Source organism: Eretmochelys imbricata, chromosome 1 (genome assembly GCF_965152235.1).
Source record: "Eretmochelys imbricata isolate rEreImb1 chromosome 1, rEreImb1.hap1, whole genome shotgun sequence".
NCBI lineage: Eukaryota > Metazoa > Chordata > Testudines > Cheloniidae > Eretmochelys > Eretmochelys imbricata.
The window spans coordinates 81,259,851-81,284,677 of NC_135572.1; the positions used below are offsets into that span (position 1 = coordinate 81,259,851).

Sequence of the window (24,827 nt, forward strand, 5' to 3'; positions counted from 1 at the left end):
AATTAATATTTTTTGAGAAGGCTCATTTTAAGAACAGTTCAGACATATTTGTAGTTTACCAAACTAAAAATAATTTTAAATGCTATGTATGGACTATACAGGATAATTTTTAGTCTTCATTAACTTTGATTAAAATTTTAGTTTTCTATAATAGGTGACCCCCTTCACTTCCAGTATTTTTGATTGTCAGTCACAATAGAAAATTAAGCAATGGAATGTAATATTTTATGTGGACTAGTATACTAGTAATAAAATAAAAAAGGCAGCTACTATTGTACTAATTTTTCCAACAAGGCTTTTTACTGGGAATTATGCATCTGTGCTAACTTAGTGTTGTACAGCCCAATATTTTGGGATGGCAGTGGACCAGTCACTCACCACAGTGGCGTAGAGGCTCAGAGAATAGAGTGACTTGGCACTTCTAACATCTCTTTTAAAAAAGGAGAAAATAGACTTCATGTTCTTTATGGTCAGCTTTAGAGAGTGTTAAATATTTATGGCCACAAAAAGCTGCTGTTAGAGTAGTCTTAATGTACAGTTTGATTTCCTTCCCCATTGAAAGAGGCTTTCTAAAAATGGCGTTGTGAGACTCCATGTTCATTCTTACTGATTTTCATTTGTCGGTAGCTCAGTGAATGAGCAAAATATATACTTTTTCTAATTGCTAGTCCTGCAAATCCAGCCTGAGTTTTGGCATTAAGCTGGGATGTTTCCTATAGTTGCCAGGTGTCCGGATTTTGACCAGAACACCCAGTTGAAAAGGGACCCTGGCACAGCAGACCGGGCTCTTAAAAGTCCAGTCGGCGGCACAGTGTTGCTAAGGCAGGCTCTCTGCTTACCGTTGCTCCTCATGGCTCCCAGAAGTGGCCGGCACATCTGGCTCCTAGGCTCAGGGACGGCGATGGGGGCTCTACATGCTGCCCCCATCTCAAGCACCAGCTCTGCAGCTCCCATTGGCCAGGAACTGTGGCATGCCAGCTGCTTCCAGAAGCCATTCGAAGCCAGGGCAGGCAGGGAACCCTCCTTAGCCCCACTGTGTCAATGACTGGGAGCTGCCTGAGGCAAGCGCCACCTCGCCAGAGCCTGAACCCCCTCTTACACCCCAACCCCCTGCCTCAAGTTGGAACTCCCTCCTTCATCCAAACTCCCTCCCAGAGCCCGCACCCCAACCTGCTGCCCCATCCCTGAGCCCCCTCCCACACCCAAACTCCCTCCTAGAGCCTGCACCCATCACCCCCTGCCCCATCTCTGAGCTCCCTCCCAGAGCCTGCACCCATCATTCCCTGCCCCATCCCTGAGCCCCCTTCTGCACCCAAACTCCCTCCCAGAGTCCACATCCATCACCCCCTCTTCACACCCCAACCTGCTGTCCCAGCCTTCATGCCCGGCCCCACACCCCCTTCCCCAGTCCAGGGCTCCCTCCCGTACTCTGAACCCCTCACCCCCCTCCCGCACCCCAACCCACTGCCCCAGCCTGGTGAAAGTGAGTGCGGGTTGAGGGGAGGGACAGGGGATGGAGTGAGCGGGGGCAGGGCAAGGGTGTTTGGTTTTGTGTGATTAGAAACTTGGCAACCCTAGTGTTTCCATCTCCACGCATCATGAGTAAGAGAGATTCTTCAGGGCAAATTATAGACTTCAGTTCAGTAATGCACTTAGCATGTGAGTAGTCCAAGTGAAATTAACTGAATGGCACTACTTATGCGTAAAGTTGTGTGTTTAAGTGCTTTGCTGGATCGAGGCCTTTGCTTTCAATGAACATGTACAACCTCATTATCTTCAAATTACATCCTCAGTATCACATGCAAATTCATTAACCATCCAAAGATTATTGGTTGCACGGAGTATAATTTAACCTGCAGAATTCTATTCAGGGTGATGATGAACCCAACATGAAAACAAAACATAGTGTATATATATTACTTGTATATATATTTTTCCTACCCTTCATCTTTCCAAGGCAAGGCCTGTGCCTCCCTCGGTGTTTGTACCATGCCAATAGCTTCTGGAGATATATTAATAATAATAATAAATAAATAATCAGTCACAAGATGGGTGAGGTAAGTTGGTCCAATAACACCAACTTGTGTGTCTCATAATGAGACTGACATGGCTACAACAACACTACATATAATTAATGATTGACAGTCATAGCTTAGGGAAAATTTTGAGGGCTGGTCTTCAAGAACATGAAACCTGGCATATTTCTGTTTTTCGAGAGACGCGCACGCCAACACCATTTTCACTTTGCTTCTCTGCTCCTCTTGCTCTGCAGAAGCACTCTAACGCATAATTCCAATGCCATCTCTCTCTCTCTCTGCTACCCCAAATTTTTTTTTTCCAAATAAATGGTAGTCTAGAAGCCACTAAACTTGCCTGGAATATCTCCGCTATCATGAAAATTAATACTTTTCAGGATATTCTTTTACAGATCTGTTCTTCTGCAGACATGAATGGCAAAAGACAAAAATCACCAGCTCCTATATTCTCTGCCCAATAATAATGACTCTTGATATTTCATCAGTATGATATTTCATCACACACAAAACCAGTGATGGGAAAATCCTAAAGATATACTAAGTTTGATTTTGGCTTAGACAAGTATCCAAAAGTTCAGGTTCTTATTTAAACTCAACTGCTGCTTCGGACTTGAGTTAGAGGTCATCTCTAAGGAACCTGATTACTAACTTGTAACCAACGCAAAAGTTTTTAGTCCTGTTTTAAATAGTTAAGATTGATATTACTGTAGCTTAGTAGAGGTAACTTCATAACTAAACCAAAAACAAATCATAAGATAGGAAATGTTATAGGTTGGTGAGTCTTCTGAGGCTTAGGGTGAAATTCTGGCTCCCCTGAAGTCAACGGAAAAACTCCCTTTGACTTCATTAGGGTCAGGATTTCGCCATCTGCAATCTATTAGGATTTTTTATTACTTGACTTACTGCTTTGCACAAGGTTAGTTTTAAAACAAATATTTTAATACAAATGAAGAAGGTCGTGTTTTCCTGTCGCTTTTATTTACTTTTAATATAATCCGTGACTCTTCCTGCCAGGAGAAATACAAACGTGAACAGGAGAAATTGCGGAAAGAATGGCTACAGGCTCAGCAAGAAGCAGAAAGAGAGAGTTCCAAATATTTAGATGAGGTAGGCGATGTGTATGTGTTCACCTTTCAAGTTTCTCACGATTCCTTTATTGGGCATTAGCAAAAGTAGGTACTTAAATATGGAAATGACTTTTTTGCTTTCTCATTTGCCCAATGCAGAGAATAAATACTCCTAAAATAAAAATAACTGTCTACAAAGTTGGTGGTTTACTTTTGTGATCAGTTGGGCTTAGATAAGGGATGGGCAAACTACAGCCCGAGGGCTGCATCCGGCCCCCCAGACGTTTTAATCTGGCCCTCAAGCTCCCACCGGGGAGCAGGATCAGAGGCTTGCCCCGCTCCGCGTGGCTCCGAGAAGCAGCAACATGTCCCCCCTCTGGCTCCTACACATAGGGGCAGCCAGGGGGTTCTGCAAGCTGCCCCCACCCCAAGCATGGCCCCCACAGCTCCCATTGGCCAGGAACCATGGCTAATGGAAGCTGCAGGGGCGGTGCCTGCGGACGGGGCAGCACGCACCAGAGCCTCCTTGCTGTACCTACGTGTAGGAGTCGGAAGGGGGACATGCCGCTACTTCTGGGAGCTGCTTGAGGTAAGCATCTCCCAGAGCCTGCACCCTGACCCCCTACCCCAGCCCTGATCCCTTTCCTGCCCTCTGAACCACATAGTCCCAGCCTGGAATACCTTTCTGTACCCCCAAACCTCTCAGCCCCACCCCAAACCTCTCAGCCAGGGCCATCACCTGCTCCCGCACTCCAACCCCCAATTTCGTGAACATTCATGACCCGCCATACAATTTCCATATCCAGATGTGGCCCTTGGGCCAAAAAGTTTGCCCACCCCGGTTTAGACTCATTCAAGACAGCAGGACAACATGCAGCTAAGGTGTATGAACACAAGAAATGTTTTGTTTTATAAGCCAGTTCCCAGCTTATACCATATCATTGTGACCAGAGTGAAAATGACCAACTTCAGCCCTGATTCAGCATAGTAATCAAGCATGTACCTAACTTCTAGCCTATGAACAGTCCCACTGAAGTCACTGGGACTATCCCATACTCAAATTAAGACGTGCTTAAGTACCTTTGTGGTCTTAAAGCTGAGCCATCCTACCTCTGAAGAATTTAGAGAAGAAATCAACTGCAGCCTTGCTGATGGAAGTCTTCCATATATCTCAAAATGTCAAGAGTGTATCTAGTTTCTTTAGTTGCTTCCTTCTACAGCTGTAGTCTGTTCTACAGCTGGACAGGCTATATTCTGGGTTTCCAGATGCTTTAGAGGCATCAATGTTCTCTGTTCTTGTATCAGCTCAGTGAGCACTTCCTCCTCCTTCAGATGTACCTGCAAGTGCATTTAGGCTTATACAGTGGTAAACAGGAAAGCAAAACAAATCTAAAGCTTATATAACTTAAACAGCAAGACTGGTGTCCCTCAATTAAGCTGTTAAGTCTTTCACTATGAAGCCCTCAAGGACATTTTGTTTTAAACCGTTAAGTGCTGGGAGTGTGATCTGGGCTGACACATTATTCCTTCATTTCAAAGGGTTATTTTGCTTCCTGCATGGAAACAAACTATTCAAAGACCTTTCTCATAGGAGTGCATACAAAAATACAATGTCAGAAATGACTTCTAGAAGCTGGGAGTGGATGATGGGATGAATCACTCGACTGCCGTTCTATTCATTCCCTCTGAAGTGCCCGGAATTGGCCACTGTCTGAAGACAGGATACTGGGCTAGATGGACCTTTGGTCTGACCCATTATGTTCTTAAATTTTAGATGCTGAAGGATGAGGGTTACATCAGTACAGTTAACATGGATATTGAGTTTAGATATGTGCTCACTGTAGTTCACTTAAGGTTGTTTCTAAAAATCTGTAAAATAAGGAAAAAAGTGAGTGAATATTCACTGACTCACTTATTGTGGAAATAGTGTAGGGACTTAAGAGGAGAAGGAATGGCTTGAAGCGCAAGTATAGGTTGGATGTTTCATGCATAAAGGTGGTTTAAAAAATAAAAGCTGCGGACACTTTTGGAAAGACTAGGCAACGGGGTAATCAAGGCTAGCAAACAGAATGGAACTTCTCATTTTAGAAGACTGTGTGTGTAGGCGTCCCTAAAGCATAAACTAAGAAGCACACTCTTTGTTGCCACTGAGAGTCCCCTGAGATCCTTCCCCTCAAGTCCCTGGTCACAAAATAAAATGTTTCCTAAATAGGTAGCCTGCGCTATCATGTTTCTAAAACCATTATTTTCCTCTCCTACAGGAGCCGACTGTCCTAACCTTCAACACAGTATCGGTACCTGCACATGCACCACCTATTTCTCGCTGGGAAAGAAACGTGGGAGAAGACGCTGATGATCTTGAAGGAGGCAGAAGACATGAGTGGGGGGAACCGCAGCAGAATGAGGAAGAGAAGGAAATGGAAAGGAGGAGACTCCAGGAGGAAAGGAGACTTCAAGAGGAAAAAGCCCTGCATTTGGAGCAAAAAAGGAAAGCCCAAGAACTAGAGCTTGAAAGAGAGCAGAAAGAAAAGGAACAACAATATGCCGAGGAGCAGAAGCGGCGAGCAGAGGCCGAGGAGCAGAAGCGGCGAGCAGAGGCCGAGGAGCAGAAGCGGCGAGCAGAGGCCGAGGAGCAGAAGCGGCGAGCAGAGGCCGAGGAGCAGAAGCGGCGAGCAGAGGCCGAGGAGCAGAAGCGGCGAGCAGAGGCCGAGGAGCAGAAGCGGCACATGGAAAAAGAAAGGGAGATACCAATACAGATGCCCCAATACCGAAGGTCTGCACTCACAATTGGGGAGATGCATTTACTTTTCAAAAGTATATTTTTAAAGATAATGCAGATGTCCTGAAGTGTGTGCATATTAAACATATGTTTCTGTGACTATCAAGAGAAAAGACAGACATGAAGTCACTAAGCAGAGTGCATTCTGTGACAACCTAAACCTATGTCTCATTACAATACCAATACACATTTTGTACCTTAGTCCAACATAAGGGCCTGTCATCCTTACTTATATTGAGTGATACCTTATTTCGCTCATCATCCTACTGAGTGTCAGAGTAAAGTGCTATTCACGGTTTGTAAGGGTTGACAGAATCAGGCCCATAATTAAAGCTGGTGGTTTTGACTTTTGATGAAATTAGTTTATTTATTTGCTTTCCTAGGTTTTTGTTCAAAAGGGTTTATGCAAGTGAACATGGTGACTGATAAGAGCTGGGCCAAAAACTTGAAAATTTACCATGAAAACTTCTGAGGTTATCACCTATCTCTATTGCAGGGGTGGGCAAACTTTTTGGCCTGAGGACCACATCAGGGTGTGAAACTATATGGAGGGCCAGGTAGGGAAGGCTGTGCCCCCCCCAAACAGCCTGGCCCCCACTTCCTGTCCACCCCTCCCACTTCCTGCGCCCTGATTGCCCACCTCAGAACCTCCAACCCGACCACCCCTTCCCAGGACCCCCTGCCCCTAACTGTCCCTCTGGGACCCCCCCCGCTATCTGACCCCCCTGACTGCCCCAACCCCTATCCACACACACACCATGCCCCCTGACAGGCCCCCTGGGACTTCCATGCCTATCTAACCCCCCTGCTCTCCGTCCCTGACTGCCCACCCCCCAGAACCTCTGCCCCATCCAACTGCTCTCTGTCCCCTAAGTTCCCCCCACCAGAACCCCCTGCCCTCTATCCAACCCCCACCCACCCCCTTGCCATGCAGCTCAGAGCAGCAGGAGCTTGCAGCTCGGCTGCCTGGCCAGAGCCAGCTGAGGTGCCTGCATGGCTGCGGGGGAGGGGGCTAGCCTCCCCGGCCAGGAGCTCAAGGGCTAGGCAGGACAGTCCCGCGGGCAGTAGTTTGCCCACCTCTGCTCTGTGGACAATATGTAGCATTAATGGGGAATTTGCAAGTCTGTGGTTCAACACTTCTGTAGAGATTTATAATGAAATACTGAGTTAATTATTTCCTACTAGCTGCATGTCTGCATTCCTAAGTCAAAACACTTACTGCTGTTATCTTGCAGTGGTTTGACCAGCACAGCAATATGTTTCTATTAATTGTGGATTAAAGATTCTACAGTATCCTATGAGATAATTTATATTATCTTAGATACCACAGCATATTAGAAATACCTAGTCTAAATCTGTTTATTTCAGACAATCTCTTTCCACTACCTTTTTCAGCAGTCTATTTTAAAGAGTAAAGAGAGTGGGAGGAAGGGACACACATTCCTTTCTGAAAATGTTTCACCTACTAGTGTTACAAATAACATAGAAGTGCCACTCTCAGTAAAATATCAGAGAAACAAAAACATTTTTTGAGTGTTCTTAAGGATTTGCTGAATAGGGTTGTGCTTAAGCATGTGTAAACTGCTTTGCTGAAGTAGGACTTTAAATGTATTAACAATAATATTAATACTTTACGGTACAATTGGGATGGTAGCTTCATTGTGCGAGGCACTATACAAACATGTATGAAGATGTGGCCCCTGCCCCAAAAAGCTGTATTCGTGCTGTAGATATACATATTCCTCTAATGTTAGAGCTTTGGTATCAGTGTTTGATGAGTGTCATTTACAGACAGTAGGTCTGACTTCATAAAAGATCTTTGAAAGCTGTATCTGTCATGCAACTTTGTTTCTAACTGAAACAAGAGCTGAGCCTCCTAGAATTTGTTTGCTATGTACATTTAGGGATCTGTTGTTTGTACCTTATTTCTTCTTCTCTTCCCAATTTGGGTTTGATATTTACTTAATTCACCTTATTTCATATATTTATTCTATTTTATTTTTTGCTTATAGACATTATGACCATTATGAAGTATCTAAAAACTTTGAAGATCCATCTGGCCACTTTCTTGCTGACAGGTTAGTATGATACTGAATCTCCAGGCAGGTTAGAATTTCACCTTTATATTTACAGAGCCTTGGATTTGACAATAAATTTTAACCATTTTGGTGTGGTACAGTTTAGAGTCCTTACCAGCAATATTGTTTTGCAGTCCTTGTGCTATGCTTTCACCTACAGGAGCTTTGGCCACCTAATTTCTTTAAGTCATACTCCATTTGTAGCATAGAATGTCTTTCAGTCAGTAGATCTTTCTATAAAGCAAGCCAAGAAGTGTAAGGAGTTGAATGTGTGGGTGGCAGCGGACTGATGAGACTGAAAAACAATCTCAGCTATTACAGTGGTTGTGTCATAATGTGTAATATAACCTAGGGCACGGTTCCCACACACAAAACTGTGTAACATAATAAAAGATAAGCAGGGAAAGGAGGGGATAAAATGAAGGTACAAAATTATCAGGAAGCTGGTACACAAATTTTTAGTTTTCCCTTTTTTTAAACTTTGCCTATTTTCTGTTTTGTTTTAACTCATGCCTGTTTTTTGCTATCCTCTTTTCTGCTTTTAATAAAAGCTTTTTTGTCAACAGTTACAAATGTATTGGTTCATTTAAATGCACAGTTGTATTTTCTTTCCCCTTTTAATTATTGGAATAACCCTAAAAGTTCTAAATTCCCCATCTCTGTAAAATATCTTCTATCCATAACTCTCCCATCCAACATTAATATAGATAGTACCCCACAGTTGCTCGTAAGAGTCATCTGTATATCTTTTTCAGCAATTAATCCAGTCTTTCAACGGAAATAAGTATGGCACTTGTGATGTCACAAGAAGAAACTCCAAGACCTGAGATGGTGCATCTGATGCATGGAACTGGGCACATAAATGATTTTTTTAGTTCATTAGCAGTTCTGAAAACTTGAAAATGAAATTCAGGTTTCGTTGAACTTAAAATTCTGGATTTTTTTGGTGAATCAAAAATGGTTATGGCTCTCTTCTGAGAGGGTGGAGGTTCAGTTCAAATCCCTTCTCTACTTTAAATAGAAAGGAGCGAGGGAGGGTGTCTCTCATCCTGGGTGAGTACCCTAGCCCAGGGCTAATGGTTGTATGGGAGGACTACCACTAGCTCTTCTTCCTCCTTTTCTCCTCTTCTTCTCCACCTCTCCACTTTGTGAATGGTGTTTAAATCCTGGGGGGAAAAATGGCTGAAACTATTTAGCAAATTCCTGTCAAATTGACAAATAGTTTTGGATTGACCAAAACTGCATTTTTTGGCAAATAAACTATTTGTCCAAAATATTTCACTAAGGTCTACTGATGGGTATTCTTTCCTCTTAGTGCTCTGTCCTCAAAGTGGTGAGGGCTTTTGCGCCAAATGGTTATGCTATGGAGGCATGGGGAGAGGCCAAAGGTGCTAGAGGCATAAGCACCGGTCTAGCTTCCCTGTTCCCTGTTGTAACTGCTTCTATAAGCAGTTGAGCATTTGTAACACCTGCTCTTCACCAGTGCAAGAACTGATCAGTCAGACTGTTAGCACAAACAGTTAATATGGAGATCAGGAAACTGTATACGATTATTAAGAATATTGCATCCAAAGGCCATATTGGTTTAATACGACGGACTCATTTTGCACTGGGTCGTGAATGCATACAGTGATGCTGCTGTAACAGCCCTCTGTAGTTTAAATATTGAAGCTGCTGCCCAAGAAATGAGCTGTTTGTTGCTTTTCTAAATAAACACCATATTTGTATGTATAGTCAGAGCCTCACTTTCATGAGCTAGAGCTAAGCATAGAGCAGCCAGGTACTATGTTAACTTTCACATTGGGCAGCCAGAACACTTTTGCCTACTATTCATTTTCTTGTGCATCTGATGACTTTTGTCAGCTAAAACCCGTAGGCACTTTCCTCTGCACGATAGGATCAATGAACCACAAGGCTTTCCCAAGAAACATCCTCAGGTTGCATGTAAGGCCATACTTTTCTTTCAGCAGCAATAGCACTTCCAAACTAGGAAGTGGTAAATACATCACATGTAACAAACTTAAAAATATAAGTATGCACCCAAAAAATTGAAACGGTCCTCCTTAGACTGGTACGCTGCACTGTCTCTGATCTTCATTGGTATTACAGTCTAATGATCTAGGGGAATGAGGCAGGGACCATATTTACAAATATTTGTAGAGCACCTAGGAGAATGATGCTCCACTCTGTAAATCAGGTCTCTGGGAATTACTGCAAGATGAGTACTAAATAACAATAGATTATACCGCTAGTGTGCTGAGACCACAGCCTGTCAATGCTGACTAGTGTTGCCTCATTATTTCTTTATACTCTCTGTCTATCCATCTGTTATATCTTGTCTTATACTTAAATTGTCAGCTCTTTGCGGGCAAGACCATCTTTTTGATCTGTGTTTGTATAGTGCCTAGCCCAACAGTGTCCTGCACCATGACTAGAGCTATGGTAATACAAGTTTTCTGTATTTATAGAAATAAATCTAGATCGACTTCAGAACTGGATGATTACCCCAGAAGTCAAAATGGTGAGGACTTTAATTGCTCTTAGATCTTTTTAAGTTGATTATTAACTGCATGAAAACATGAATACAATCAAAGGGTAGTTACAGCAACTAGCTATTTGAAGGTCAAAAATAATTGTTTTTGATTGCCACTCATAATTCAAGTATACATATACTATATCAGATTTTTAGTAGTGTGGAAAATTAACCACTGGAATAGATTATCTAAGAGGTGTGGTAAATTATCCAAAAGTCAGTGTCTTTAAATTCAGAATGGATGCTTTTCTAAGATATACTTTAGTTCAAATTTATTTTAAAGTAGTATGGATTACAGTCATACTGTAATCATAATCTATATAGTGCATTAATACTTTTAAACAGTTATGTGTAAGGCTGTATTTTAATACATTTTCTGTGGTAGATTGAATATAGAAACAATGGGGCTAATGTGGATAATAGATGTACGATATGCTAGTGCATTTGAATTGGGAATAACAAAACTCAATGCTACAAACACTGGGGCACTATTTTTAACAACATTGTTTTGCAACATTTACAATGTATATATGGGAAGAAAACAGCTGGAGATGATTTCCTGGGGATATAACAATGGCTTCAATTTTCTTAAGGAGCTGCTAAAATATAAGATTACATAGCATTCTCTTTAGAAATTATATTCTAGATATTTTATAATCTGCTTTGAGTATAGTATGTAAGGGAATGCGGGTGACTTACTAAAGACAATATGATGGAAGATACAACAAGCTACTTTACAAAAAAAATTTTGTACAAGTGATAAATGGGTTTGTGTATGCAAACGTGACTGTAGGTGAATATGGAAAACCATTAGGTGGTATTGCTGAATGGCTGTTGCAAGAGGAGTTAAACCGAAAGCAAAGTACGAAGACTCTGCAAAAGGCAAAAAAACGAGAGCTGGAGGCTACAAGAAAACAAATTGTTTATCAGATGGAACATGCTAACCCAGACCAAGGTGGGAGTGCATCTCAAATTGGCAAGAAGATCACTTTCTCAAATCACATCTCAATCACCAAAACTAATGAGATGACTAGACTTCCAGAAATATCTGACAAGTTAATCTGTACCAATAAATCCAATAGTAAATCTGTAGTCAAAGCAGTATTAGAAGAGGGACTATTACAACTGAAGTGACTTACTGTTTTGTTCACTTAAGTAGGCCTAGCACAAAGAATAGCTGAATAAAAACAAATTTCCTTTTTTTTTAAAACACTAGTAATTCTGTTCATTTTGAAGAGAATGGCATTGTTTTTTCTACCTTTTTAAGATGTCAAGTAAGGACCAAAGGATGCCTTACACCAAAAGTTTGACCTTTCCTTCAATGGCCTAGATATCCCAGTAACTAGGTAGTAGATAAAATGCTTCCAGCAAGGGGCGTTTTTGAAGCAGATACATTTATAAAGCAAGACTGTCTCCTCTAAAACACAATAAATTTGACATTTTGAACAGGGAATAATTCCTATAATTAGAGGGGGTGTGGATTATAAATTCTGAAAGGGGAGAAGGAACTTGTGATGCAGTTGTATATTCCGGCAGGCTTCCATTTCATTACTGGAGAAGAGCTTCTTTCAAAGAGGGAGGGGAGTTCAGGCTTTTAGAGCAAAGGATCTTTCTGACTTTCATCTGACCTTAAAAGTGCAGGGAATACCCATTTGTTTAAAAGTAGCGTGATGTTGTACCATGGTTGATAAGCAGCTTTTGCTTGTCTCTATTTGATTTTTTTTATTGTAAATTGCCACATTGTAAATTATGATGTATTGCTTGATTTGTCACTAGTCACATGAAAACCCTACACCTGTGAAAAGCAGGCTAGGGATATTTATATTGGGGGGCAGAGGAGGAAGCACAAAATAACTCATACCCCATTCTGGCATTATAGCCTAGAAGTACAGAATACCTGGTGCTTGCTTCTGTGCTTTAACTTAGATTTTTGATAGTTCACTGCTAGCTTGACACTGGATATCTCCCTTTTTGTCTGGTGATATTTTTAATGCTTCTGATGTGCATGTTGTCTGGTAATATTTGTTTTAGTAATGGCAGTCAATATTAAAATGGTGAAATTTATACTTCATCAAATATTAATAACACAAAGGTGCATACTTTGCTTCAGTAGTTTTACAACACTAGTTTTACAATTTGCTTTTTAATTTTAGCTTTTGTGTTTTATCTCCCTAAAACTTGACAGATGTTTGTATTTTTCAAATTAGGTACAAACAACAAATATTTGGAAAAGTCTTGGAATGTCAGTGATTCACAGAAGGGGTCTCAGAAAGAGCGTGCTCAGTCTTCAGCAGAAATAGAGAGACAACATATCCTTCAGGAAATGAGAAAGAAAACATCACTACATACAGACAACAGCTGGATTAGGCAGCGTAGTTCTAGTGTGCATAAGGACCCTGTTAATCTTCACAAGAATACAATGAAGAGGTAGGAAGCTTGTTGAAAATTGTAAACTGAACTTTGCCTCTAGATAATATTTAGATTTGGGGCGCTCTAATGTTGCTTTGCAGCACAGATTGTAAAGCCAGTAAAGATTTTGAGCTAATTTGAGTCACAACATAGTGGGGTAAAACTTGGTTGTGTTATAGCTGAGATCAAATATTTGCAAGTATGGAGTATAAAGGTGGTGTTGTGTGAACTGTAAATACTTCCTCAATTGCTTATTTCTCCTTTGATATACCAGTAATGTGAATTAATGATTAATGTGCATTGTCATTTGTACATGTATTTGAGAACCTCAGTAATTTACTTTGTTCTCAAATAAAGCTTATAGGTTCTGAAGAATAATTTTCAGTAATTTCTAACATGCACAAATATCTTGTAGGAAACTTCAGAATTTCTGTGTTTGTTGCTTGCATAGGGTCTAAACGTTGGGTTTGTCACTTAGGAAACAGTAAGATATCAGTCATGAGATCATAGTTGTGCCAACAGCTGGTTTCTGAACAATGTGACTATCTAATGGTGGGGAGGGATTGATCTATTTTAGAACTGGTATCCCTTAGAGAAAAATACAAACACCACCACTATCTGGTGTCATTACTAAATAAAAACAATTTGATTTGGTTCACGCTGATAAAGCTATACTGAAGTGTATTTTGCTGTTATCTTTCGTGCTTTAGCCTCACCTTCTTTGGTCATTTTTTCCCCTAGGGCTAGTGAAGCCCAGTTATTATAAACAGTTTGCAGCTTCAAATATTTTTAATAAAGGAATATAATAAAATATTCAGGTTATGAAAAATAATTATGCTTAGAAAATCAACCTTTAAAATAGATACAGTGAATATTTTGATACCTCGTGTACCGTGAAAACTTAAATATTTCTTTTTTGTAAAATCAAAGCATGATAAAGTGTTAGTTCATAAGAAGATATGTTTCTGGGCAGTAATATTCTGCACATAACAATTATACATTTCAGAGGTGAATCTTTAGATAACCTTGATTCCTCAAGAACAAGTTCATGGAGATCTCCACCTTGGACGAATCAATCTGCCTCTTCCACATCCTTGTCATCTAATCAAGATTTTAGTCGCTCTGCTGCTCCACTAGTGTCTACTTCGAACCGAGCTTACATGCGTACCCCCTCCTCCAGTGTAGCACCTCCTTCAGCCAGCTCTGGAAGATCAGCAACTTCATCCCACAGTTTCCCCTCAGCACCTTCGTCTGTACCTCGTGCTCAGTCTCCTACCTCTGCTTCCCGATCAGGAGCTCAGCAGCGGAACAGGTAAGTAGTTGCCCATCTGTTGAAAATTTATAAATAGCAGGCTGAACTGTGGACACACTCATACAGTAGTTACAGCGGGGTAGCTGGAGTCTTGTACAAGCTTTGCCACTGGTTTGCTTTGACCTTAGACAAGCTACTTGATCTCTTAGTATTGGAGTCTGATTGTGTGTGAAACAGATAGAATTATACTGTACTTCCACACTGGAGTGTTGTAAAACTTAATATTTGAAAAGTGCCTTGAGTTATCTAGCTGAAAGATACCATAGAAGAACAGTGTTATCACTTCCATGTTTCTCAGAGCTGTTCAGAAAGTTTCCCAGGTGAAGCAATAAATCTGTAGTCACTCAACTCAAAATTATTTATGGGTTACAAAAATGATAATAAAAGTCTCCTTGTACTTTCCAGACATCACTTCTGACATGTATTGGTTTTGTAAGAATCTTTTGTTTAAAAAATAAATACATAAAATTTTAAGACCCACATTTTATTGACCACATCTCTTTTGCAGACATGTGGTCAACATCTTCTCAGGGAATTCTCAGGAATGTTCATGGCTAGTGATCTTGGGTAATTGTAGGGTAGGCCATTATTTTAATCCAGAAAAGGAAGTAGTAATTACAGTTTATTTTGGACTGAAGGTAACCATGCTCTTTCATGTAATTAAAACTTTTTTAAACAAATGTATATATGATTGTGGAAACTCATGCACACACAATTACATGCAATAGGTGTAATGAGACCATTGCAAAAGCATTCCTTCACCCTTCCTAGTTCTAGCATTCATGAACATTTTGATAAATTGATGCATTTTTTAAAAGCTAGACTACTTAATTTTTTTTAATAGTGTAAGAAAATGACCATTTTAAAAATGGCTGCTTCTCTTGTTCTGTCTTCCATTTTCGGATTTCAAATATTCCGGTTGGCCCATGGAAACTGACCTCTATAAGGCACATGTTTAAAGGAGTTAATGTAATGTATGTCCAGAACCAGACTTCAGTTACTTAACAATCTACAGAGAGTGGTACTTGGCAAAGGTTTTAGTAAAGTGTAGCCCTAATAATAGTTCCTTGCAGATAAGAAATGAGGCAGGAGCACAAAAACTATGTATCACTAGTTTCCAAGCTTAGCAATATCTGTTTTAGACTCCTCTTCAACCAGCATTTAACATGATAAAATAGTGCACAAGAATGCTGCATAAAATCTTACGTTCACTTCTGTTTTGTCTGTGTTTCTGTATATTTTTTTTCATTTAAATTTGATTTTATAGCTTGCATATTTAATTACAGAACATTAATTTTGATAACCTAATTTTCCGCTCATTACTGCAGCACACAGTCCTCTGTTTCAATGCTTTCTATCATGACAACATGCTCTTGATCAGTTTTGTTTATATTTTAAACCTTTTCAAGTGGTTTTGAGGGCCTGAGCCACATTCTTGTTCTGTATCTAGGTCAGTCAGTGGGAAGAAAATATGCTCATACTGTAATAACGTTCTGGGCAAAGGAGCAGCCATGATCATCGAATCTCTTGGTCTTTGTTATCATTTACATTGTTTTAAGGTGAGAGCTGGAGAAACACTGTGAAGAAACGGGAACTAACTTGGAGCACGCATGGCTACTTGGAGTTCTGGTTGCAAAGGCTCTACTAATCACATGATACATGCTCCACTCATGTTGTGTGCTGCATGCATATATCCATGCAACAGTCCTATCGACAGGCTTTAAGCATTCACTTTAATAACAATCAGAGGAGTAGTATTAAAGTTTTAACATCTACACTCCAATTTTCACGTTTTAAAAAAAGGCATTTTCAGAAAATGCTGAGACACCTGCTCTCTGAAAATCAGGCTACTTTATGGTGCATCAAGTTGGGCATCCAAAAATTGAGTCAGCTAAAATCACTTGTGACTTTGCCACTTTGCCATAAACCCCTTAGTAAGGGACAACACATAGATGCATTGCTCCAGGAATAGACGAGAAACTAGGTTAAGACTTAAGTGTCTCTGGTCATTGGTTCCCCCCAGGCTAAAGGGAAGAAGTAATCTGTGCCAGCTGTGTTGGGTGGCATGTTGTAGGGGAAGGTGCCAAGGCTCCACCTACTTCTGTACCCCTGCACAGAAGGAAGAATAGAAATCCACACAAGGTGCTCTCCACTGCCTTTCCTCCATGTTATTTCCTGCTACATGGGTAGTCAGCACAGAGGAATTACCCCTTTGCACTCACCCGCACTGGCACATAGGAGGAGTTATGATCTCTTCTAAAGGAAATTGTTTTAGGATTAGTGCACCATTGAACAAAGTACTGCAGAGTTGAATTTATTATTTTAGATGTGATATATGGGCTTTTATTGATGTGTGTAAGGCCCTGTGGAACAGCTGAATGAATATATCTTAATTCTAGAATCCTTTTTTTCTCCTGATACCCTTGCTAGATGCCATCATACTGTAGCATTTTTCACATAGGCTGCAAATGCTAACCCCCTTGAAGACTACAGAACATTTTATTTTCTAAATCCAGCATGCATGTATTGTGAACGGCGATACAGAGACAGTCCATCCAGACACGATGCGGTTTAGATGTACATGTGTGTCCTCTGCCTGCTTGGAGAGTCGAGAGCTATTGCTTAGTTCACGCTATAGTAATGCATTGTTCGCCCACTATGCTTAAACATTTTAATATTAGCATAAGAAAAGGTGGCAAGAATTCTGTTTTGGCAAAATGAAGCAATCTGAAGCTCCCGAGAATTCTTTTAAATTATGCATACACACTTAGAATAATTGGGCATAAATGCTTCCTGTCTTGAAAAGAAAGCTAACAGAATGAAAAGCAGATAGTGTTGCATGGAATCTGCAAGTGGCACACTCAAATGTTCTGTGCCAAAATTGCTGTCACCATTTCAAGAACAAGTTCTTTCCTTTTGTGCCATTTTTTTAAAATTTTGTTTCTGAGAAATTGAACCTTAAACAAGATTTCGTGAGCTAATCTCTGAATCATTTCTGTTTTATATGTTTAGAATGTGCATCTCTAATAGTTTGCTAGTCATCACCTTTAAATGATGTCTCATCTGGTTGGCTGCATTTTAATCTGCAAATAGTATGTTTGCTTTTGCTAATTTGGGTTTATGGTTCAGGCTTTGCTGGTTTTTATTATAAGCTGCTTATGTACATGTTTTCTCCCCGTGTTTGTAACAAGTTGCTAATTATTGATGTTTAATACAGTGCACAGCTTGTGCATGCGACCTCGGAGGCTCGCACTCAGGAGCTGAAGTCAGGATCCGAAACAATGAACTCTTCTGCAACGACTGCTATGTCAAATTTAAAAGTAAGGAGACCAGACTATCATAAGTGTGTGAAAACTTTGTCTACTTTTTCTCTGGGGTCCCCAGAGCCTGCCTACTGCTGCACTTATCAAAGGCTATTATTTTTAGTGCTAGCCTGGTATATTAGTGAATTGATTCATGAAGGTTTCATTTCAGTTTGTGGGCTGTACTCTCCGCTCCCTTAACATACTGTGCAATGGTTTACCATCCCGTTATGATGGATGTGCTTCATTCTTTACAAATCTAGGAAAGTGGCATCTTAGGGTGTGGCTACCCTGCAATCAGAGGTGTGACTGTCGCATGTGTAGACATATCTGAGCTAGCTTGCCTAACAATAGCAGTGAAGCCACAGAGTCACAGACTAGCCACTTGGGTGGTCCTGGATGGGGTGTACAGTCCGTATTGCAGCCCTTGCTTCTGTGGCTTCACTGTTGTTGTGACTACAGTATGCTCGAATAATGCCTTTGGTTGCAGTGTAGGCATACCCTTAAAGTCATTGCTGTTCACTAAATAACAAATCAGTCACGCTGCAAAATTGCATCTACTTATAAAACTGATATATGCACATACTAGGAAAATGATTAGTTTATCCTAATTATAGGATGTTGGTTACTATTTCCAAAGCTACTCTTTTTTGAATTATAGCCTCATGATTAGTTATTCATTTGGGAGTATTAGATCAGCAGTGGATTGATTTACTTGCAGGTTTTAATTAAAGGATGCGGTACAGAATTTTTTCCTTTATTCCCATTTACAAAAATTCGAACTTAGTGAGCTTGGTGCTGGTGCTTTGAATAAAAAGCATTTTTTGATTCTGTGTTAATTACCTTTTGCAAAAGGGAACTGCAAACAGATATTGATTAATGATGATATTTTGACAAGCATTTTTGAACTCAGTATCTTACGTTTACTAAAACACTCCAAAAAACTCGTCCTTAATTGAAACCCTTTTTTTCCTATTTCTCCCCAACCCCAATAGCTGGACAGCCAACCTCCATGTGAAGCAACCATAAACATGAAACCATTGTTGCAGATAGAAGAGGAGGTGGTTGCTGGTGATGTAGATCTATAAATATGTATTTTGTTTGTGTTTTTTAAGGGTAACGTTTTTGCCTGTCTAGATTATGTAGAAGATGCATTGTATCTTTCATTCAACTTTAGTTATTTATGAGAATGTAATCACAAGAAGGAACTCTCTTGGGGGAAAACACATTCACATTTTGAGTTCAATGTACTTAAAAGCACAAGGGAGAACAAACATTTATCTGTCATAACTTCAAAACATTTTTGAGGCTGATAATCAACTAGCAGAGTTTCCAATGGTATATGAAGAGGGTATTTTGTTTTTTATGCTCTTAAATGAGCACTATTGAAATAGTTAATATAAATATGTATTTGTGATTGCTATCTTTATTTTTGACATATGCTACGAGGTGAAGTCTCTAGAATAATATGAAGCTGCATTAAAATGTACACCAAAATGTTTGCTTTCTGTATTCTGGTTTCTAAAACTGTTTACTATTTGCTTTTTGAAAGTAAAGTACAAAGTATAGGCTGTTTGCTCAGTGGTGATGGCATAATGTTTTGCATAAGAACAATAGAACCTCTTTGGAGGAAAGGAGTCTATTTTCTCTTTATAATTGAAAAATATAACTATCCGTTTCCCATCAAAGAACTTAATCCAGAAAGTGGAGAATTTTTTGTTGAATTCCAGTACCTTTGTAAATAAATGTTCTGATACTGAATTTATTAGGTATTTCTTTCTCTTTCCTGCCTTTCAAAATATCCAGAGCCATGAATGGTGCATAGAGTGAATTTGCTGAACAATAAATATGATTGTTTGAATTTGTTTTGGTAAAACATTTCTTGTTTAATATTTACAATACCACCATGCATGCACAGGGACACTAATGGCTCACTTCTTGCTATATGCTGTTTCACTCACTCCAGATTGAAATGTAGTAGGTTTTTTTCCTGTCAAGCTCCATTTGTTTTTTTTCTTTTTGAAACTTAGTACAAGTGACCTGACTGACCGTCTGTGTTGCATAACATGTGCTAGTTAATTAAGGATAGCTGGAGGCTTTGCTGAAAAGCTTTGTTGAGGTCACCAGGCTGTTTAATGAAGTGCAGAAGGTATCTCTGAATTGCTGCTGCGTTAGAGAACTCTGGTGGGATGTGTACTATGCTATCGTGGACAGTGGTTCTCAACATTTTTTTACCAATGACCCTGAAATGGCAGAAAAATAATCTTGTGACCAGTCATATTGCACAGTCCTTGACAGGTGCAAAGATGCATAGGATTTGGCTCACAAGACATTTTTTGACCATTTGGTGGCTTGCATCAAAAAAAGGGTGAGGGGAGGGAGGCACAGACTCAAGTCTTGTGCAGTAACACATCAACGGGCAGCAAATCTTATGTCAAAGCCCTCAGAATGTTTCTTCATCTGTCTGGGCTCTGAACCTTAGATAGGATAAGGTGAGGTGAGTGTGCTGTAGAGAGAGAAGCCGCAGCTGCAGCAGCAGAAGGAAGCAGGGGAGGGATCCTTTCATAAAGGAGATGTAACCTTTTATACTAAATTTTCTGCCTTGGCCTGTTTTCTTAAACTGAGCCTGGGAAACAGATTAGCACAAATCTAGGCAGTAATTTTCCTCCATTTTATCAAGTGCTATTTATCTATCTTCACCAACATTCTAGCTTCACTGATCTTTTTCCTCAACTTCCATTTGGTTCTTGACCCAAATAATTGCCTACAAATCTTACTATGAGTTGTTTTAAATATAAGGTTTCCTTTAGAAATACCTGATCACACTGAAGTTGGTAAATTGCCTGTTCTGCTGTTCTTGTGGACCTATTGTCTTTGACTTGGTACATTTGGCATATAATGTAAATGCCTTCAAGGAAATGGGGATGACAAGGCTAGTGCATGCTAAAGTTCTTTATCGTACTGACCTGTAAATATGGGTCTCATTGCAATAAGTAATTTTTCATAATGAAGATGAGCAACAAGAACTCCAAAAGAAAGCAGTTAAAAGGTATGCACTGTGTGGCCGCCTCTGTTCTCCACACTCGACACAGTTGAAATTCAGGCAACTGAATTTATCATCTCTTACTTTCTTTTATAGTATGGCATTTCAGATGCAGCAAAATTACATTTTTACCATTGCTAAAAACTTCTACCTCTGTGAATGGGTTGAGGAGCCATCTCTACAACTAAATGTTCCTTTTCTAGGAAAGAAAGTGGAAGCTAATGCCTCCAGCCAAAACTTGGATTATCTACATGCATTTCTTTCTTGAAGTATCTCTAAATTTGACAAGAAACAGTTAATCTAACTGACCAAATGAGACTGAGGGGGAGGTATGATTGCTCTCTATAAATATATCAGAGGGATAAATACCAGGGAGGAAGAGGAGTTATTTAAATTAAGTGCCAATGTTGACACAAGAACAAATGGATATAAACTGACCAACAAGTTGAGGCTTGAAATTAGATGATTTCTAACCATCAGAGGAGTGAAGTTCTGGAACAGCCATCCAAGAGGAGCAGCGATGGCAAAAATCCTATCTGGCTTCAATACTGAGCTTGATAAGTTTATGGAGGGGATGGTATGATGAGACTGCCCACAATGGCATGTAGCTAATCTGCGACTGCAAGTAGCAAATATACCTGATGGCTAGTGATGGGACACTGGGTGGGGAAGCCTCTCAGTTACTACAGAGAATTCTTTCCCAGATGTCTGGCTGATGGGTCTTGCCAAAATGCTCATTGTACAACTGTTCACCATATGTGGGGTTGGGAAGGAATTTTCCTGTCAGATTGGCAGAGACCCTGGGTCTTTTTTGCCTTCCTCTGCAGCATGGGGTATGGGTCTCTTGCAGGTTTAAACTGGAGTAAATAGTGGATTCTCTGTAACTTGAAGTCTTTAAACCATGATTTGAGGACTTCAATAACTCAACCAGAGGTTAGGGGTCTATTGCTGGAGTTGGTGGGTGAGGTTCTGTTGCCTGCAATGACCAGGAGGTCAGACTAGATGATCCATGATGGTCCCTTTTGACCTTAAAGTCTGAGTCTATGAACTAATGGAAAAAGTCTTTGCATAAATTAGACCCTGGTCCTGTGCTTATTGGCCCATTTGCTCGCCTCAGAGGTTCACAGCAGCCCTCGGTTTGGCCACTTTCGTGGCTCAAATCTGCTGTTCACTCAGTTGTTCATCACTGTCCAGCATGGGGAAAAGGAAGAAGAACAATCCCTGCAGTCTCTGCTGATCCACTTAGTGGATAGGGGAACAGGCCAGAGACCTTCCCCTCTGGTGGAACCCATGGTCCAGGTCAACTCCTCCAGTATCAAGTAGGGAGTTGGAGGGATGGGGGGAACCCGGGCCTGCCCTCTACTCCGGGTTCCAACCCAGGGCCCTGTGGATTGCAGCTGTCTACAGTGGCTCCTGTAACAGCTGCATGACAGCTACAACTCCTTGGGCTACTTCCCCATGGCCTCCTCCCAACACCTTCCTTGTTCTCACCACAGGACCTTCCTCCTGATGTCTGAAAATGCTGTACTTCTCAGTCTTCCATTAGTATGCCTTCTCACTCTCAGCTTCTTGCGCTTCTTGCTCCCAGCTCCTCGCACAAACACCACAAACTGAATTGAGCTCCTTTTTAAACCAAGGTGCCCTAATTAGCCTGTCTGTCTTAATTGATTCTAGCAGCTTCTTGATTGGCTGCAGGTGTTCTAACCAGCCTGTCTGCCTTAATTGTTTCCAGAAAGTTCCTGATTGTTCTGGAACCTTCCCTGTTACCTTACCCAGGGAAAAGGGACCTACTTAACCTGGGGCTAATAAATCTGCCTTCTATCACTTTCCTGTAGCCATCTGGCCTGACCCTGTCACAATATATATAATATATTTTATTGGGTTTAAAAACGTCATCTAGCACATTACACAGGAAACAGAGGGGAGAATGTTTAGACTCTACATAAAGGAGAATAAACCAGAGACTGACCCAATTATAAATTGGTGGATTATATCACCAGACTCTCAGAGTTATTAAGCCATGGAGTGCAGCTGTTAAAATGAACAAAGAATTTAAATCTTACTTGGCCAATACATTGTAACTAATGGTGTGTCTATGTGGTGAAATTTTACTGGCAGAATTTCTTAGTGTTTGTGCATGACACTAAGTAACCTGGCCTCACTGCTTGTTCTGTCCAACCTTGCACTTCATGCTATCAGGAGACCTTAAAGAGCAAATATTCTGCAGGTGCATGACATGCCACATCTACCCCAGTGTAAAGAGATGTTTAACCCACTATGTCAGCTCAAGGCATCCTGCTTGGATAATTCCCCTAAGGAACCTTCATATCACCTCCAGGTGGCATATAAAGTGGTGAATGCTTATGTTATGACAAATCCAACAGTCCAGCCCCCTGGTTTTGACCTTCCAATGCCATGTTTGGGTAAAGCTCATTTGATTGCTTCATATGTGGAGGGATCAGATGTGCTCCTAATAACTATAAATGGAGCCTTTGTGACCCCTGTTCCCCTTGCGACTGTGGCCAGTAAAGAGATGTCAGCCACACATTTTCAGGCCCTATCTGCTGGCAAGGGCTGTCTGGTTCACCCATGGACTTGCACATTGCTCTTCCCTTAGCTGTTGAATGGTTAAGCAGGATGCCTTGATTTGACTGTCTGTATAGATACAATCACAATAAACGCATATATTGGCAGAATTATGCTGGGATAATTATACCGGTATAGTTCTGCTGGTAAATTTCCCCATGTAGACAGGTCCTAAGTGGTTGGGTTGTGTTCAGCAGTGTTAATCTACCTCCATTGGATAGTATCGAATTCCATTTTTAATAGTCAGCCTGCTGCAAAATTGCAGTTCACTCAGTGTTTTGACAAGTTCTGACAAAAGGGTTCCAAAGAGTGGCCTATCATTCCAAGGCAGGGCACGGAGTTCTACAACATCGCCAACGCAATGGCAATGCTGCCTCTGATTCTCAAAGGAACGTGTATTGTGAAGAGAGACGCTTCTGGCACTGGCATGTGATGCTCCATCTTAAGCAGCCTCCAGTCAGATCATGAGGGAGCATTGCATAAATAGGACTTACATTCTACACAGATCACACCTGACTAGGAATGATGGCAGTTATATCAATACTCTGTTTTATTGCAAAGTATGAAGCTGATCCTGCTCCTACAGTCAATGGGAAAACTCCCACTGACTTCAATGTGGGTAGGTTTGTCTCTGACCAAATTACCAATGTGCAGCCTTCAACTGGTCACGAATCTTCATCTTTGGTGGGACTTCAATGCTTCACTAACAAGATATGCTGCATAAAAATAAGTGTCTGGGAAGCTAGTCAGAGTAGTTGTTTTACTCGGCATTCACATTAGCAGCAAGTATGACAACCGAGTGTGTGGTTCTGTCAGCAGTGACACTACAAACATCTCTCCACTGGATTTGTTTGTCATCAACAAATGAAAAGAGTGACAAATTGCTCCTATTTCTCCTCCATTGGAGTAATTCATCATTTTGTGTCTTTGAAAGTAAGGGGAATTCAGTCCTCCTCTGCAACATGTCATGTTTTCATTTCTATCTCCGTAGAGCTTTTTTTCCTGCCATGGTGGTGGTTGTTAGATCCTTGACACCTGTAAAAATAACATTGAGCCTTGGGATTTCACTCTTCCTTTCGGTAAGACATCCTGGTGCTGCCAAATGAAAATTCTCTGGATCCTTCTGTGTTGCTGAAGAGTCCTGTCAGTCTAATAAGCTGTGTAAAATGTGGGGTGAGTCATTGTCTATAACTTCCTACAAAACGCATACCTATCTAGTGAGAGATAAAAAGGCATCTTTTAAAAAGTGGAAGTCAAATCCTAGTGAGGTAAATAGAAAGGAGCATATACACTGCCAAATTAAATGTAAAAATGTAATAAAAAAGCCAAAAAGGAGTTTGAAGAACAGCTAGCCAAAAACTCAAAAGGTAATGACAAAATGTTTTAAAGTACATCAGAAGCAGGAAGCCTGCTAAACAACCAGTGGGACCCCTGGACAATCGAGATACAAAAGGAGCACTTAAAGACGATAGTCATCTCAGAGAAACTAAATGAATTCTTTGCTTCAGTTTTCACGGCTGAGAATATTAGGGAGATTCCGAAACCTGAGCCATCCTTTACAGATGACAAATCTGAGGAATTGTCACAGATTGAAGTGTCACTGGAGGAGGTTTTGGAATTAATTGAGAAACTTAACAGTAACAAGTCACCGGGACCAGATGGCATTCACTCAAGAGTTCTGA

At 40.6% G+C, this 24,827-nt stretch overlaps 1 protein-coding gene across 1 annotated transcript in view; it reads left to right on the top strand.

Moving 5' to 3' along the window:
• LMO7 (LIM domain 7) overlaps positions 1 to 18,588 on the top strand; it is a 48,479-nt gene extending 29,891 nt beyond the window's left edge. The window contains exons 17-27 of the mRNA XM_077806935.1: positions 3,051 to 3,143; positions 5,365 to 5,646; positions 5,701 to 5,876; positions 7,895 to 7,960; positions 10,429 to 10,481; positions 11,287 to 11,448; positions 12,701 to 12,920; positions 13,909 to 14,214; positions 15,665 to 15,773; positions 17,432 to 17,534; positions 18,512 to 18,588. Of these exons, the coding sequence (XP_077663061.1) occupies positions 3,051 to 3,143; positions 5,365 to 5,646; positions 5,701 to 5,876; positions 7,895 to 7,960; positions 10,429 to 10,481; positions 11,287 to 11,448; positions 12,701 to 12,920; positions 13,909 to 14,214; positions 15,665 to 15,773; positions 17,432 to 17,534; positions 18,512 to 18,534 (1,593 nt within the window). The 3' untranslated portion in view covers positions 18,535 to 18,588. The remainder of the gene's footprint in view (positions 1 to 3,050; positions 3,144 to 5,364; positions 5,647 to 5,700; positions 5,877 to 7,894; positions 7,961 to 10,428; positions 10,482 to 11,286; positions 11,449 to 12,700; positions 12,921 to 13,908; positions 14,215 to 15,664; positions 15,774 to 17,431; positions 17,535 to 18,511) is intronic.
• The last annotated feature ends 6,239 nt before the right edge of the window (positions 18,589 to 24,827 follow it).